Source organism: Lepisma saccharinum, chromosome 23, assembly GCF_977018435.1.
Source record: "Lepisma saccharinum chromosome 23, izLepSacc3.1, whole genome shotgun sequence".
Classification (NCBI taxonomy): domain Eukaryota; kingdom Metazoa; phylum Arthropoda; class Insecta; order Zygentoma; family Lepismatidae; genus Lepisma; species Lepisma saccharinum.
The window spans coordinates 31545277-31563474 of NC_139251.1; the positions used below are offsets into that span (position 1 = coordinate 31545277).

At 37.5% G+C, this 18198-nt stretch overlaps 1 protein-coding gene across 3 annotated transcripts in view; it reads right to left on the reverse strand.

Annotated features, from left to right (window-relative positions):
• The window catches only part of LOC145977703 (uncharacterized), a 64280-nt gene that overhangs the window by 23505 nt on the left and 22577 nt on the right, over nt 1–18198 (reverse strand). For 2 of the 3 annotated variants that reach the window (XM_083109927.1, XM_083109926.1), the window contains 2 exons: nt 13998–14300; nt 6644–6885 (listed from right to left, as the gene is read on the reverse strand). In XM_083109927.1, coding sequence (XP_082966053.1) covers nt 6644–6885; nt 13998–14300 — 545 coding nt within the window. The remainder of the gene's footprint in view (nt 1–6643; nt 6886–13997; nt 14301–18198) is intronic. The other variant, XM_083109928.1, reaches the window with a different exon arrangement.

An 18198-nucleotide genomic window follows, 5' to 3' on the forward strand; every position in this document is an offset into this window, starting at 1 on the left:
AAACCTGACTGTTTTTATTTACAAATAAAAACAAAATTATTTCATGCAATGAAGTCAATTTAATACACGTTGTACCACATCGCAAAGCATTTTAGAAAAATACCATGAGTGGCAGTTTCATGTAATTTCTTGACAAGGAATGACTACTCAAAACTGAGACCCGAACTCTTTCGATGTTCTCGTGATTTCGAGTCTTACGATGGCCACTAGGTGCTCCTTTCGTTGCTGAGGCCGTCTCCTTCAAGTTCCTTACCTACAGTAAAATGAGATTCCGAATGGGAACATGCAGATTACAGTAAATGTCGTTATCTCGAGTAACTTCCGTTCAGTGTTGATTTAAAAACCATCAGTTTTAGTTGTTGCACCTCACAGGTGTGCTATTCAAAAAATGAACTGTCCTTGTTAAGAAATTGCATGAAACTGCCGTTCACGCTATTTTCCATAAATGCTTTGAGATGTAGTACACCATGTATTAAAGTGACTTTGTTCCATGAAAGATTTTTGTTCTTATTTGTAATTAAAAACTGTCAGGTTTAGTTGCCAAATCCTGTAGTTGTATCCATGTTATTAATCACTTAACATCGCTAACTAAAAGAATCAAGTAATTATTTGAGGAGATACGTTATGAATATAGCATGTTGTAACATAGTTGCCCTTCAAAACAGATTTTGTGCAAAGCTTCTAGTTTAGTTTAGATTAGATCGATATGTAACAAGAATTAAACCACAGTGTACTTCCCCACTACATAGAAAGAGAGAAGATAAGATTATGCAGAGCAGGTATGTCCAACACGTCGATCGCGGGATGTTTTTTGGTCGATTGCAGTTATCTATTGTAATTATACAAATATACGTTACTTGAATTCAACTTCTATAATGGATTGATCCATTTTTAATGAAAATTTCATATTCTGAATATTTAGCACTGCTATTCTTTCCCTTTTTTAAGTGGTGTAGTTGTACAATACTTGTCATTCCCATTCAAATCAGATGTGGAAATTAAAGAAATTGCAACAGGTATCACTGCAAACTACACAATGAGTCAGCCAGCTCTTGAGGATGAGATATCAACACTAAAAAATGACATCTTTCTCAAGAGTCGCGCTGAAGAAGAATTGTTTTTGAAGTTCGTGCTCAGAGAAAAAATCCTCAATTTGAGAAGATGTAGTGAAATTGTGCACTCATATTTTGGTTCAACATATTGCTGTGAATCGATGTTCTCTTACCTACAAATGAAGAAGAGTAAACAACGCTCCAACATGACAGATGAGCATCTTGAGAATTCCCTAAAACTGAATACTCGATTGACTTCCAAAGACTGGTGAATGACATGCAGGCTCAGACGTCTCACTAACCAAACGTTAAGTTATTTCATTTCAACACATATTACTTTTATTGTATTATTTTTATATATTTTCACTAGGGTGCTTAACGATTAATAGTAGCTCACTGTCTGTTGTGACAATAAAAAGTAGATCACTACTTGATTGAAGTTGGACATGCCTGATGCAGAGGCAGAAAAGCAATGCTAAGGCTAGCCACACACCGGATCTGACACGACGAGTCACTTTGCTTCCGACAAAACGAAACCAATATTTATTATTGTTATCAGTGCATTTTTCTGTAAAGAAAGTTTTTGGTACTCTACAAGTTGGTTTGTTGTTATTATTTGTTATTGTGTTTATCATAAGAACTGTTCTAAATATTGTGGTATATAAATAATCATGCATACATGTGATTTGTATTATTATTGCATCCAAAGTAAATCAACCACATCAGGAAATTAGGTTTTCATTTGCATCTTAAACGAATAGAAATCACCACAATATATTTTTTATTTTTCAACATTTCCAGTCTGCCCACCGACAGGAGATAAATTTAGTACAAGAACTTTCTTTTATTCCTTTCATCTATTCTTTACAAGGATTAATGTAACAAAGAATGGACTTTTGTATGGTGCATTAAATACATAAAATATATGTCCAATGTCGCAGCAGGAACCAAATTTTGCCAGAATGGAGTTCCGGTCCATTCCGGCTCACTTTTAAGTGCTGCCCTACTCCAAAAAAAGAGGAAAAAGTTCAATTTGCATACTGCAACCACATAGTTATTCGAGCAATAAATATCAAATTGCCTGAATATTGTTTTTCTTGTACAATTTACGATATGTTTTGTACATTACAAGATAATTTGTAATAGGCCAATTTTTTCAAGTAATGTATTTGTAATATAATTCATCTCCTGTGCCACTTCATTCCATAGCGCATCAATTCTGTCCTTATGATAGCACTGAGTTGGCCTCGCTTTCACAAGAACGATTAACTTTTGTATCAAACTCTATTTTTAACCTTGATCGCACTGTCAAACTTACATATACGAGGGCTATTTTTTTTTTTCAAGGTCCGATCGGTCGCGAAATAAAAACCACAGTGAAATCAAAAATGTTTTTATTTGCAACATTTAACTACACCTTCCAGCTACTTCTCTACATAGTCGCCTCCCAGATTTGGACATTTGTCGTAGTGTGGTACCAACTTTCCAATACCCTCGGCATAGAAGGCAGCTGCCTGCGCTTTCAGCAAATTCTCTACGCTGGTCTGCAGCTCGTTGTCTGTGCTAAAATGCTGTCCTCCTAGCCAGCGTTTCATGTGCCTAAAGAGATGAAAATCTGACGGAGCCAAGTTCCGGGCTGTAAGGTGGGTGATCAAACACCTCCCATCGAAAATGCTGCAGGAGCATCTGTGTTGCAGCTGCAGTGTGCAGCCGAGCATTGTCATGAAGGACAATGCCTGATGACAACATTCCTCTTTGCTTGTTCTGAATTGCCCTTCGTAGACGTTAAAGCGTCATGCTGTATGAGGCTGCAGTGCTGGTCGTGCCACGTTCCATGAATTCCACCATCAACACTCCTTTCCCTTTGGATTGCTGTTTTGTTTCTTCATTTTCAAAATGGACCCATGTCTCGTCCCCTGTGACAATTTTGTTAAAAAAAATCCTCTCCCTCATCATGGTAGCACTGAAGAAACGTTAAGGCGGCACCCATTCGCTGTCTTCTGTGCTGGTAGGACAGCATCTTGGGAATCCATCTCACACAGAGTTTGCGGTACTGAAGTCTCACTCACGATGGCATAGAGCTGACCTTGAAATTTCGGGAAACAATTCACTCAACACAGAAATTGTGAACCGACGATTTTCTCGAATCGCCTGATCCACTCGTTGAACAAGATCATCGATTGACACTCGGTTCCTTCCCTGACTGCCTGCATCATGAACGTCTGTACGTCCTGCTTCAAAATTCCTGCCCCATTGCCGCACTTTGCTGCCATTCATGAAAGTTTCACCGTACACTGCATTCATTCATTGATGAATTTCGGCTTCATTGCACCCCTCAGCATGAAGAAATTGCATGACTGGATGCACTTCACACTTGGCATGCGACTCTAATGTTCTAGGCATGTTTCCATGCTCACTGTGTGCTCCGAACTGACATCTGCAACGTGACGTGATCAACAGGCATACTAGAGACACTGCGCACAGCTTCATCGGATTTGCAATGTGGTTTTTATTTCGTGACCAATCGGACCTGGATAAAAAAATTGCTCTCGTATGTGTATTGTTAAACAATAGTGATGAATCACATGCAGGTGATGCGCTGACAAGAAAGGATTCGCACATGCGCAGAGCGTTTTGTCGAAGCGTGCTCCTGCGAGACCAAATTACCGGGACCTTCACTGTCTTGTCGCAAACTGTGTCAACGTGACTCGAGTCAAATGTTTCGTCCGGTGAGTGGCGGCTCATAAGAGCCCCATGTTGAACGTCCCCTCCCCTCCCCCGAGTCGATTTGCAAGAAAAATGACTTGTCGCATCATGACGTGTTGGATCCGGTGTGCGGCTGGCCTAAGTAACAAAAATGAGGCAATTCAATGCTTTAATTGCAAACATTGAAATATGGAACAAAAACTTGCTCTGAAGAGTTTTGCCAGGGCAATACGACATCTTCCCATACTTTATGAGACGAATGGGAACCCTAGAGCTACGCCAGCAAAGCCCACATATATGTAATAAATTTGTATTGGCGAGACGGGTCCAAAATTTTAGTAAGTGCCAGAACTGACAAGATTCCCAATGCAAATTTAGCTGCTGTATTGGGGATCGGACACACACCTTTGTTGATGCACATAGTTCTGCTGCTATTAACCCTTCGTTGCTATACGTGTTCCAGAGTTACGCAATTGGTATATGGTGAGTGTGGCAGTCACACATAAATTTTATTGTTTTTCATCATTTTGTCGAATATCTTTTTACATTAATCATATTGAAGATAGTTTATAAATAGGTATTGCCTAATATATATCACTTCCTATTTATTCTATAATAACAAAAGTATGTTCTTGTATTGAAATGTTACTGATTACAGTACGGTGTGCTGGGTCGGAAACGCAGCAAGTGCATGCGCAAACTTCCCTTATCGTGCACACAGGCAGGTTTGCCGAACGTCATAAATGTTGTGTGAGCACGAAGAAACAACGTGATCGACTTCGTTGTCTCCATTTAAAGTGTGTGTTTGTTTTGTGTGCAGTGTACTTGCTAGCACGGAAGCTTGCAGTTCAGAGAAAGCAAGTAAACTCGGTGGATGGACAAGGGCGAGAACTTGTATATAATGTATATACATTTATGAAAGACGAGATGGGAGTGTGTATGTCCGAAAAATAGTTGCAAAGGAGGGTGGCGGCATGTGGTGTTTCATTCAGCAGTGTGAGAAGAATTGTAATAGAAAGTAAAGCATGCACTACGTTGAAGAAACACTTTCATACGCCCCATAAATCATGACCTCGCCCAAAAATCAAGAGTGGTATAGACGAGTTTGATAAGTGTGTTGTTAGGCACAAATTTCACCTTACAGACGGGAAAGGCCAATGTTAGAAGGTGTCCGAAGGGTTTTGAAACAAAGAATAGAGTTCCAAGGCAGTGTCTGGTGTGTGCGCAAGATAATACATGACCTAGGGTTTAAGTGGAAATAAGCAGATAATAACAGACAATTGCTTATAGAAAAGGATGAAATAAGAAGTTTACATTCATTGTACCTCAAAGCCATAAAAATCTTTTGTCGACATGGGAGACCCGTTGTTTACGTTGACGAGACTTATTTTGACTTGGGTGGATGGAAGCGTGGCTGGTGTCAAAGCAACGGTGTCTAAAGGGCAACGTGTACTTGTTGTACATGCTGGCAGCGAAGAGGGTTTTGTTCCAGGTGCACTGTTAATGTTCAAATCTGGAAAATCTTCTGGCGATTACCACCATGATATGAATGCCCAAAATTTTGAGTAGTGGCTACGAGAGAAGTCAATCCCAAATTTGACACCAAACAGTGTGGTTGTTGTTGACAACGCCTCATACCATAACATACAAATAAATCCTGCACCTTCTTCCTCCTCCTGAAAAGATACTATGATTCAGTGGCTCGTTCAAAACAACATCCCCTTTGACGCACACATGTTCAAACCAGAAATGTATTCGTTGGTGGAACTTAACAAACCCCATTTGAAGATGTTCAAAATTGATTCCATCTTAGCAGAACACGGTCATTCCGTTGTACATTTACTGCCATGCCACCCAGATCTTAACCCGATAGAACTAATATGGGCAGACATGAAACAATACCTTTTTAAAAAGAACGTGAAGTTTACTGTGGAATCAGCTACTAATTTGTGCACAGAATTTGTAGCCACGCTACCACTTTCAGCGTGGGAAAAAGTATCAAATCACGTTAAAAAAATTGAGAATGAATATCTCAAGGCAGAACCGTTAATCGATAGTGCAACAGAGACACTCATTATCAATATTGCCAATGACAGTGATTCTGACGTTGATAGTCCCTTGGAAGATCGTTCCATCAACGAGGACGAAATGAGTGGCATGGAAGACATAACCGATAGCAACTAAACTTTATAGTGCAGGTATGTTCTATCTTAATTCACTATCTTAACATCTCACTTCTTGTGTATTTTTTTACTGTAAAAACCTATTTTTTTGATGAACTTCAATTTCTTGTGTTATCATTCTGCGTAGACAGTTTGGCCCGTGTGCACTGCCAACCCTGCTTCCGTGAGTCCCTCCCCTACGTATGGCTTGGGTATGAGGCTGCGAGGAGTTTCTTGTCTTGCCTATTCTACTGTACCTATTATGCTCGGAACTGCTGTTCTTCATTCGTGACGAATATAATATTCCAAAGTTCATTTAGCCAGAAATAATAGCCGTAATAAGTGATTGGAGTCAAATAAAATAACTATTGAAAATCAAAACAGAAAACAGTGACACAACACAAATTTCGTGTGCACAGAAAAAACAAACTTTTCAGAAAATGGTTACGCGATTTGTATCCATATGAGCACGGCGCTCACAAAATATGGACTGTCATCAAAATGACATGTCCGCGTACACTGAGAGTAATGCGACAACATACAACTGGTATCATCTGACCAAGGACATTCCACATTACAGCTACACAAGACCAGAAAGTGATATTATTACCTGAGCCTGAGAAACTTACAATTATATCCCAGGGTGAGCGCCGCACTCGCATGTATACCAACGTAGGCTTACCCAACTACAATTAATGCATTTAATTACTAGTAAAGACTCACTTTTCTGTTTCTCTTCCGAGCTCTTCATACGTGGTGGAGGGGTTGGTGTAGCTGATCGACGCTCCAAAGCTTTCTGCTCCTCCTCCTTCCTTCTCTGGGTAAGACGAGGAGGTGGGGTGTCACGTTTGTCAAAACCCATAGTAAGCAGTTTCTCAGTTGCCTTCTGTACATTGTTATCAGCATTTGCCAAAATATCCAACAATAATGTTTCTTCAACAGTTGGAAACACACTTTTTAAATACCTAGAATAATTGCAGACAATACAATTTCAGTACATACATGAGATAAATGTAACGGAAAATGCCATTACCCACGTGCCTAAGGTCTGGTCATGCTTTGAAAACAAGTTGATACTTCTACTATATAAGACTGCATATCTTAAACAATGTATATTTTCAAATGCACATGTAAGCATATCCTAGTTCATTATTTTACTACATGGAAGACTGCAAAAAAAAAAATTATTAAAAATCAATATTTTACAAAGATAGCCAGTCCATGCTGGGAACTAGTAAAATATATGAAAGCATATCAAAGGATTGTAAATAATACATGCTTCATTAACAGAACTATCGTCAGCATATATATATATATGTATAAGAAAGTCTGAGCCATGCATCAATTCGAATAATGACTATGTAATACATATTTGGTAATATAATTATTGCTAGTATAACTCCTACATAAGGTTAGTTAAGTTTGTAATATGTACACAATCAAATATTTCACTTTAAAAAATATTCTTGCTGTATCTAACACTTATTAAAAATCTAAAATACTTATTGCAAATAGTTATTTATACTTAAAGTAGTGATTAGATAGTTAACTATCAGATAAATCACATTTTAAAAAATATTATTAGTATGATGAGAGGGTATGCACATAAATCCTATAATCAAAGAAATACCTCTGTTTCAAAATATTCTATTTTAAACCATTGACAATGTAAAGTTAGCTTAAATATTTTGAAGACAACTAAAGAGTTAAATAGAACTGGAAAGTGTGATGATGTTCAAATAAGCACCAGAACAGTAGAGGCAAGTCTGGCCATGTCAGTAAACTAAACAGCAGCTTAGGTTGCACCACTACAAGGGACAATCCAGATACAAAGGTGTTCTTATTAATGTATCATTATAAGAGCAAAGAAGATAAGATTTTGATTGAAAAGAAACAAACTAAGACAATTTTATTTACAACGAGAATGATATATTCATCTCTTTAATCCATGTAACAACACTACTCTGACTTAACAATAATATTTCAATAACATGAACCAACATCGACGGACAGAGACAAACACATACACAGCACAGGAAGCACTCAGCAGTGAAATGCACATGTCTGAATATCAATTAGGGTATGCAGTGTACAAGTGATATTTGTCTATCTTAAGTGGTGCTAAGACTGGGACACAGAGGCATCTAAGTTTTCTAAATATAGCTGCTGTCCGTAAAGTAGCCACATCTTGTGTTTAAAAAAAATGTTATGGATCCTTTGTTTACTATACATAAAAATGCTAATGCAAATGTAACTGATTACTGCGCACAACTTTGGAGCATGGTAATCACGTGGAGTCTGTAAAAATGCCACGCAACAATTCCATGAGGTATTAATATCTCGAATATTATGCAAAATCTATACTTTTGGCAACAGCATTGCGAGGAGAAATGGATTTTGTGATTAAATGATTATGTTATGTGAAATAATGCATATTTTAAAGCACAGCTCTAGTAGGTCAATATAGTATTGTTCCAATTAAAACCATACTATAAAATTTACAAATATTTTGAATACCTCATATTGTTTCATTATTCAAGTATTGTCAGTGATATTTGAGGAATCTGTAGGACTATCAGCACTGGTATCAATGTCTAGTCAAAGTAGCAACTGCTCAGTTCTGGTCACAATATGTACAGGGTGATTCAAATGTTGACATACATATACAGCACACTCACTGTCCTTCAAAATGCCATTGTGACACTTTACCTCAAAGCAATGCACGCTGAGTGGGTCAAACGCATTGACATGTGCATTCACAACAAGGGGGGACTGAGTCCTTTATCAAGGTGAAAAAGGAATTAACAAACTGTTAAAAAGAGTGAAAAAGTATATTTTAATGTTGTCACCTTAACCATAAATATATTTTTTAACCTTTCAATGTTAAAGGATTGTTAATTCCTTTCAATACCCTGATGATTCAGAGCAAATATAAGGTACATTCGGCGACATTTAGTCTCAAGTTACAATGTTGATACCTGACAGGAGGCACTCACTTATGATTATACGCATCAATCAATAATAAAGGAAGACTAAAATTCATATTTTGTGAGTTTCCTCTTTGAATTATTAGAAAAATTCATGTCTCACTTTAACGGGAATACAACATGAGAGGATTGTTTATTTTGGGACATTTCAATAGGTGTGATGACACTTTCTCACACAATGATGTGATATTATATTCAAAATAAACTTTGAAACGTGAAATTTACAACTTTATTTTCTTGATGCTTGGTTATCTGTAGTTATGGAAAATTCCAGAACAGTTATTCTGTGATGAAATTAGATATGGAGTGTGAACTTCTGAAAAATGAATACACTGTAACAGTTGGGCTTAAAAGTTCGTAGGCTAACATAGTAAAAAAAAATTTTTTGGCAAAATTCGATTTTATTAATCAATATAGTTGCCTTTGAGGGCGATACAACGATTATAGCGGTCATACAATTTTTCGATGCCATTTTTATAGTATGATTTCTCTTTAGCCTCAAAATAGGCCTCAGTTTCGGCGATTACCTCTTCATCAGTGCTAAATTTCTTTCCAGCGAGCATTCTTTTAAGGTCTGCAAACAGGAAAAAGTCACTGGGAGCCAGATCTGGAGAATATGGTGGATGGGGAAGCAATTCGTAGTCTAATTCATATAATTTTGCCATCGTTTTCATTGACTTGTGACACGGTGCATTGTCTTGATGAAACAGCACTTTTTTCTTCTTCAAATGGGGCCGTTTTGTAGTGATTTCATCCTTTAAACGCTCCAACAACGCTATGTAATAATCGCTGTTGATGGTCTGGCCCTTTTTGAGGTAATCGATGAATATAATACCATGCGCATCCCAGAATACTGATGCCATAACCTTGCCAGCCGACTGTTGCGTCTTTCCACGCTTTGGATTCGGTGTGTAGTCATGGAGCCATGTTTCATCCATTGTAATATATCGACGGAAAAATTCGTGTTTATTACGGTTGAATATCGCTAAACATTGCTCCGAATCATCAAAACGTTGTTGCTTTTGATCGATTGTGAGCACGCGCGGCACCCATTTTGCACACAGCTTTCGCATGTTCAAATATTCATGCACAATATGTCAACACGTTCCTTTGATATTTTTAAAGTCTCAGCTATCTCGATCAACTTCACTTTACGATCATTTAAAATTATTTTGTGGACTTTTTTGATGTTTTCGTCGGTAACAGCCTCTTTGGGGCGTCCACTGCATGCATCGTCTTCGATGCTCATTTCGCCTCGTTTAAATTTAGCAAACCACTTCTCAACGGTTGATTTTCCTGGTGCAGAGCATAATGTTTATCAAGCCAAGCCTTGGCTTCAACAGTATTTTTTTTCGCCAAAAAGCAATGCTTTATTAACACACGAAATTATTTTTTATCCATTTTTTCACAATAACAAAAGCTGCTTCACTCACAATGCTATATCTCACGAACTAATTATCCGGCAGCTGTGAAATTTATACACGTATCTTTTGAAGGTTAGTACTAAGTAAAAATCACATGGATTTAATTCTAGTAACGCCATCTATGAGTCAGCCTATGAACTTTTCAGCCCAACTGTTACATAATACTACATACTAGCTTCTCAAATAGATTATATGCTTATTAGGTTGGCAATGTTTATTTTGTGTAATTAGTGTAAAGTTTCGAAATTAAATTTCAAATTTTGATGATTGTAACACAGAAATGTAATTTTATGTACTGAATTTGAACTTGAAATTCAATCAATTTTTGTACAGATATATTCATACTTATTTACCACAAACGTGTGTCTCCATGTACCAATAATTGTATGTTTGATGTGCAATAGTAAGGATTAAGTAATGTTAAAAAAAATCCACAAAAAAGTGATAATACGATTTAAGAAATGTTTTAATTAATACATTCCTTGATATTGTTGTTAAAGAAAATAATCTTTATAGTATCTTTTCTGATAAGAACAAGTTTCTTTTTTTATTATTCAATCTTTAACCAACCATCTGTGACAGAAGCTGCGTTTATAAAAGCCAACATGAAATAAATTGCCTTCTCTCTAATGTTTAATTTCTTCCAATTAACCTTAATTAATTAGCCATGGTAGCTCAGTTGTTAGGGCATCTGACTACCATGTGAGAGACCTGGGTTCGATTCCCGGTGGGGAGAACCGGGATTTTTTCAACCTGTTCAAGTGGCTCCGGAACCCACTCCGCATCGTACAAAGTGGGTACCTGGAGGAAACTCTGGGGAATAAAGGTGGCCAGGTGTGGTGCTGATCACATCACCCCCACCTTTGGCCGTGATCAAGAAAGTGTGGGTCCCTAACTCCACAACACCTATAAGCCTTCATGGCTTGGTGCAAAACACAGGGGAGCACTTTACCTATTAACCGACTAAACTTTCACACAAAGTATGGCTGTCGAAGTAATACAGCATTTCAAAACTGAAAACTTATTCTAAATGCAGCTATTCCATCCATTAAACAGCTTAAAAATAAAAACAAAGAATTTGGATGATTATATGTCTTTGGTGACTCATGTAAATTTCTTTGAAGTAATAAGCACCATAAATGTGCCTATTTCAGGTCTGCCTGATACAGAAAAGCTATTAAAATACTTGAACTTGGGTGAAAATTGTTAATTTCAGGTTTTTACAACTTAATTTTAATGTGGCGATAAAATGTGATCTTTTCTTTGAGAGTAAAGATATTTAATCTAATTACTTGTTACAATTTTTAAATCAAAACTTGAGGAAACCTAATTTTTTATATTTAACTTCAATTCATACTATGGGAATGAGAGATGCGGTAATAGATAATTCAGGTACTCACGTTTTACGCGAAGTTATTTTAAGTAATTTTCTTTTTATTAATTTCGGTAGCCACTGCCACCATCCTTGTTGGAATTTGTTGTGTCGTTGCAGCAGAAACGCGCCAAGCAACTTAAAACAGCTTCGCAGGAAAACGTGAGTACCTAAACTTCAATTTTAAGTGGTATTTCTGCGAACTACATGAAATTTACATATTTGGGTCACCTTAAATAAAACCTATGATCCATAAAAATCACTAAAGCAACATTACATCATACAGATCCAACACAACACATTATTCTACGATGAATTACACAGGGAAAACAAGAGTAGCACAAATAACGCTACAGTACATGTCTGCTTTCTATAGGTCCCATGCAAAAATAGCTTCATGCTTCCTGAGCTCTTCTCAGTAAGAGGCATATCATTGCGAAAAGAATTTGCAAATGCCAATTCCAATACTATAGAGGAGGCATACCTTATACATTTCTACCTATCTATATATATGTATATTTACTCTAACAAGGGCAACTACTAGCTACAAGAACATCCTTATGTGGACTATCAACAATATAACAATGCACCAAGAATCCATAATAAAATCCTATAGAAAGAAAACAAATGTAAGAGTGAAATAAAAAACTGAAATTAAAAATAAAAATAAAAAATCAGTTTACATATAGCAATCATCAGCAACTGGTATTTCTAATCAGCATGGCAGGTGGAATGGGGTTGGGGTAAGCTATGGAACAACAGCACATAACAAAGACAATGACGTCATGCAGTTCTACCAGGCCTGGAACGAAGACAAACTAGCTGTTTTAATACAAAAGAAGAATGTTAACATGGAGCTGTTTCAGGTGTCAAGAATATAGTTTTTAAACCTTAAATATGCCCTAATTAACCCAAATTATTTAAAAACTACAAAGAGTCAAGATTACATTCAGTGTTGCCAACTGCACGGCCCTGACAAAATATGTCAATAATTTTTAATCATTTAGTGTTGCCTTTCCTCTAATTTTTGCTAGGGATGGACTGATATAAAATGTTGGCTGATACAAATAAAGTAATAATATAAAATATACTAATCTGATATAAAATTCCAAACGGTCCTCGAAGGACCTTAATAAATGTGTTACAAGATGACTGCAGTTCAAATGAAGCTGCATATTTAGACATTTACTTTTTTAAAAGTAGGGCATGGAGATTATATCCATAAAAATTATAAAAAAATGGCAGAATATTGCAATAAAATATAAGATATTAATAGATATACCAGTAAAATTATTGGTAATTTACTACTAAATCAATACACTGATATTGGGCAATACTGATAAGAGTACCAATTAATATGTCACATCCCTACTTTTGGCTAATTGTGACAGTGAGGATGTGAGATAATTAGATGAAATTGATGAGAGGATTATTACAAATAAATAACACCCATGCCCAAACTGGGATTTCAACATGGGAACTTCGGTGGTAAGTCGAAAAGTCGGCGACTTAACATAGTCAGCCAATGAGTTGGCACATGTACAGTAATATCATATTGGACACATGTCCGAACCTTGGATCATACATTAAAAGTATGGTCCTGGAGAAATTTTTAGAGAGGCTAAAATGTATTTCTGCTGGTGTGTCAGTACCAAACTGAAATTATTTGAATATCTGGATGTTCATCCAACCCAAGATGAACCTTCCTTCCCTGAATCAACCTTGGAAACTATCCCATTGCACACAGTAAGAAATCACATCAAACAATAGAATTATATCCAAGATAGTCATCATTCACCTTCATACTGGCAGTGTTTCTCCCTGAAATCCAAGAGTGTGTTGCTTTGCTGTGAGTGTCTAGTTTGCATGACAGCTCTAAGATTTCAATCATTCAAGTATTACAGATGCAGAAACTTAATTTTTTTTTGGTAAAAAAACATCAGATGGTAGCATCTAGAAAATCCAACTAGCTTGAAAAATCTGAAACAACAAATTGAAATCCACAACTTGAAACAATGGCCAGCTCGTTAAAAGTTTACAATCCCGGAAAAAAAATGGTTCGTGCAGTTTTGTCATGTTCGAAGGTTGGCAAAGCTACTTATAATTTGGGCTGTCACTGAGGATCGAACCTGGAAGCACTTGGACCAAATGTGTACGTTAACTGATGCCTAATTATACAAACAAAAAAGCTACACAAAATGAACTCTAAATAAAACAATGACACCTGAAACAGATTTGTACATTCTTCTCTCTACATATCCCAACAATGTTCTGCTACAAGACAAAATATAAACCTCAATTTCATCTTTGGGGAAGAGTGGGGTCTCGGCGAACGGCTCCAATCCCCAATGCGAGGAGACCCAAACATGGGCCCACTTGATCCGGACCCTGGCCTAGGAGTTGGGCTACCGCTACAAATGGGCCTGGGAATGTCGCGATTTGCTAGAGGGGGTGTCATCTGGAAGCCGGCTATGACTCCCATGGCGGTTGCATGGAAGTGTCGAGTTAACGGAGGGGTGGTAAAGGGACCTGGGGTGCTGATGGGGTGTTTTTCAACCTGGAGTGCACTGACAACAACCGCCTCTCGATTGTGGTACCTGGAAGATGAGCACTGGTTAGTTTAATCTACATTACCCATTCAGTCATTTCAGAATAACATACATGAGGGCTTCAGAGCACAAGTGGTGTGGAAATTGAGTTCCATGTATAACTTAGACCCGTCAAGTATCAACATTTCAGTGCTAGAAGTAAGTATCTCCTAAATTTCAAATTCTTACTCATAGAGGTACCACTATGTTTCTGCTCCAACAGCTAAACATAGCGCTAAGTTATTTAAATGTGCCTTTTTCTCAAAACTGCATGAATGGAGTTACTCCACTTGTGTTCTGAAACCCTCATATGCCAAATGAAGATATTAGCCTCCTTACATAACTAAATAGAATTTAAATACCTACCGAGCCAAATATACATATGCTCAGAAATATATACCCATGTTATTTATTGTAAAACATGTTAGATATTATAAGGGAAGGATAAGAACAGAACAGATAACCATCTCGTTATCAAGGTCTTAGGCTAGCAGAAGAACATTACATTATATTTTGGTACCCACAGAAAATTTTCTATCACAGAAACTGAGTGATATATGTATGCTGAACCAGGACATGAAACCAGATGTCTCGCATATAAGATCATTTCTCTACTGCTGAAATGCAGTCAACTATGTCTTTGCCTCACATGTTTCAATTTGCAGTATTGCCTTGTATGGAATTGTTATTAACCACTTATTTATTTTTAAAATTTTACATGGCTTTTCTGCCACTTTTGACTAATTGTGATGATGAGTGATAACCAATACCAGGTACCAGAAAGGACTGATTGGAGTTTAATCAGCATTATGACGAACTGTCATAAGGTATTCTGGAAACTTGAGTTTCGTGTGTGTGTTGCTGGGGTAAAGTTGCCCAACTCAGGTCCTAAGACGATGAACTCGTCTAGTGCAGAGAATTCACGATAGGTGGAATGCCTATGCAATATGAAAACTTTGTTGCTTTAATACTTACGCGAAGAATCGCTAGATGGCTCTGACCGTTGTGCGCATTTGAATTGTAAATTCCTTTGTTTGAGATCAGATTTTCTCGCGGTTTCCTTATGCACAAGGACATTTTGATGTGTCGGTCACTGCACGCATGGGCAATTCGCAGTTATGGCGCAAAATAATAAAATATACAGCGTTTTGGTCTAGATGCCATTGGTTAATTAACAGCAAAAAGTTTATCTTAATAAGCATTACAATGGGTTCTTTAACGCACACACATATTTGATAACGTGTGAGTTCTAAATCATGTAAATTGTTGTTTGGTAAAGACAATCGTGCTCTGCGAAAAAGAATGGTAGATATCGATAGGGGTGCGTGGTGATCGAAGAAGACTTCCGGTAGAAAAAAATGGAGTGAACAGAGTTATGTCACGACAGTGGAGGAAAGGAGAATGGTTTCAGTGCTTTCGGGAGGAATCTGACATCTGCAGTTAGGATAAAACGGCAGATAATAGCATGAAGTGAAAAGCACAACGCAGAAAAAAGCGTTGAAAAGGAATCGAGCTCTCGGTTACGAGAGAGTTAAAGTGTGGACTCGTGCGTGCTGGATTCTTCGTTCCCGACACACCAGGTGAGGAAATTAAATTATCTTAAGTGACTTTGAGAGGAAGAAAATTCTCGAAAATCGTGTTTACTACGTTTAAGCAAAGTGTGTTTAAGAGATAGCTATCTCGCGTGTGTTGGATCTTACGGGAAACGGTACTAGTACACGCCACAGGCCATGCGTTATTTACAAAATGGCCATCGACGCCATGTCTGAAAAGGGCTCTGTGCACATGTAAAACGATCTATTTTCGTGCAAGAAACGCATAGCACTTGCCAAAATAAACGAGAAGCATGGTCCAAGATTGGTTCTATGTCAAATTAGGAAGTAATTAGGACTTTTGTAATTCCTTATATAGCATTAAAGGTGCATGCTAAATGCATGGTAATTTTTCGATCACATATCGACAGTTTTTTCACGTCTCTTAACCTAATGAGGACAGATTGTTGATGCTTTCATACGCAGGAAATATGTGTTAAATTCAATTTAATAAACAAGTTTACTGTTTCTTGTGTTCATTTTTACGTACTACAGCATTTTCTTCCATTTGTATTTGGTTGTTAATGTAAATGTTTAAATGAATAATTCTTCTCTTACAGAAGGGGGGAATTTCGCATGTGTAAATTGGGTTAATGCCGTTGCTATGGAAAGTGGTTATTGTTAGTTGTAAATGATTTGAAAACCTATTTGAAATCTGAAGGTATAAAATTTCAATCTCCAGCGATCTGCATGCGTCACCAGCGTTACCAGGCAAAGTTTATCAATACAAATAATTCGAACTAATGACATATTGAACGTTTCAGGATCGTTGAGACTCAGTTATTGAGTCGTTGTTGTCTGGTCTAAATTAATAAATTGAACGAATGTCATGTAGCTCGTCGCAAGATTATGAGACTCAAGTGCAGAGGGGCTGCGTTATTGAATTTTTTGTTGGGTTTCAAGTAGGTTAATCTTTAGTTGGTTAATTGCTGCTGTTAAAGCTAATATTAATAATGGCAACGGAGCAGGAACCGGTTACATTAGATTCCTTGTTCGCCTTTATTAAACAGAGTGAGGAAAGGAACAAGGAATGCACGGAGTCACTCAAATCAGAACTCGCAGCTCATACAAGTAAGGTAGTGGGTAAACTGCAGTCTGATCTAGAGGGCACCAGCAAATGCATATTAGAGCTGCAGCAAGATGTCATAAAGACAAGTGAAGGTCTAAATGATCTCACGTTGTCGGTCTCTCAATATAGGGTAGAATGTATGAATAGGGCTGAAGGGTTGGAAGCAAAGTATGAAGCACTAGCAAAGAGGTTGGATTCAGAAGTACTGGGAATGCATGAGTCCTTGGATCAGATGAAAATTGAGAAGGCAAATGATATTAAGTCACTGGAAGGGCAAATTGTAGAGAAAGTGTTAGACAAGATAGGGAGTAGGGATAGGAATTTAGATCAAAAATCATCGAGCTCACAAATTGGAAAAGTTGTCAATGAAAGTGAGTCAGCTGCGATGAAAAAGGAATGTTCTTCTTCAGCTCAGACAGTAGGACAGACATTCTCTCAGAACGTAGATTCGGGAACTACTGTTCTTAACACGTTGCCTACGGAGGTCATGGTGACATTGAAATCTCTTGAAAGCTCCATGGATAGGTTCAGTAAAGTTCTGACCAACTGGGAACAAGATGGTTCTAGTATTACTCAACATCTTCGAATCAGTGGCGGCAAACAATTGAATGAAAAGGGTCTCAAGGGTTTGGGGTCTGGGTTCGAAAGGGTGGATTGTGTAGATAAAGCTACCTCAACGGACGACTCAGACGTTGTTACTGTTAAGCAGAATAGCAGGACTAAATCATTTCCTTGTCATGATGTGGTGAGCACCGAATCTACATCTGATGCTGAAAAACCATGGAAGGTCAATTCCACTTTCAGCAAGAAAAGCTACATTAAGACTAGGCACAAAAGAGCTAAAGTTTTGGGGTCTCTAGTAAAAGCCGAGAGTGAGGGGAAGGTGTTAGAAGTTGTCAAAGAACGGTCTGATCGTAACCAGAATCAGGACGCGGTTCGTACCAAAGTGTACAGCATAAAGCCTCAAGACTTGTTGAAATTTCCGAAATTCAATGGGTTGATCACCACGGTAACTCCATCTGAATTTTTGGAAAAGGTTGAGGAACTGTTAGAATTATATGGTATAGACCCGATGCAATACATAAAGTATGTTCCGAAATTATTAACGGATAGCGCGAAACTTTGGTTTTCGGAGCGGAAAGCTCACTTAGTCACTTACGAATTATTCAAAACTGAATTCATTAACCATTACGAGAGTTCCAGGTGGCGTAGCTCCTGTCTTGCAAAGGTATTGAACTCGCCCTAT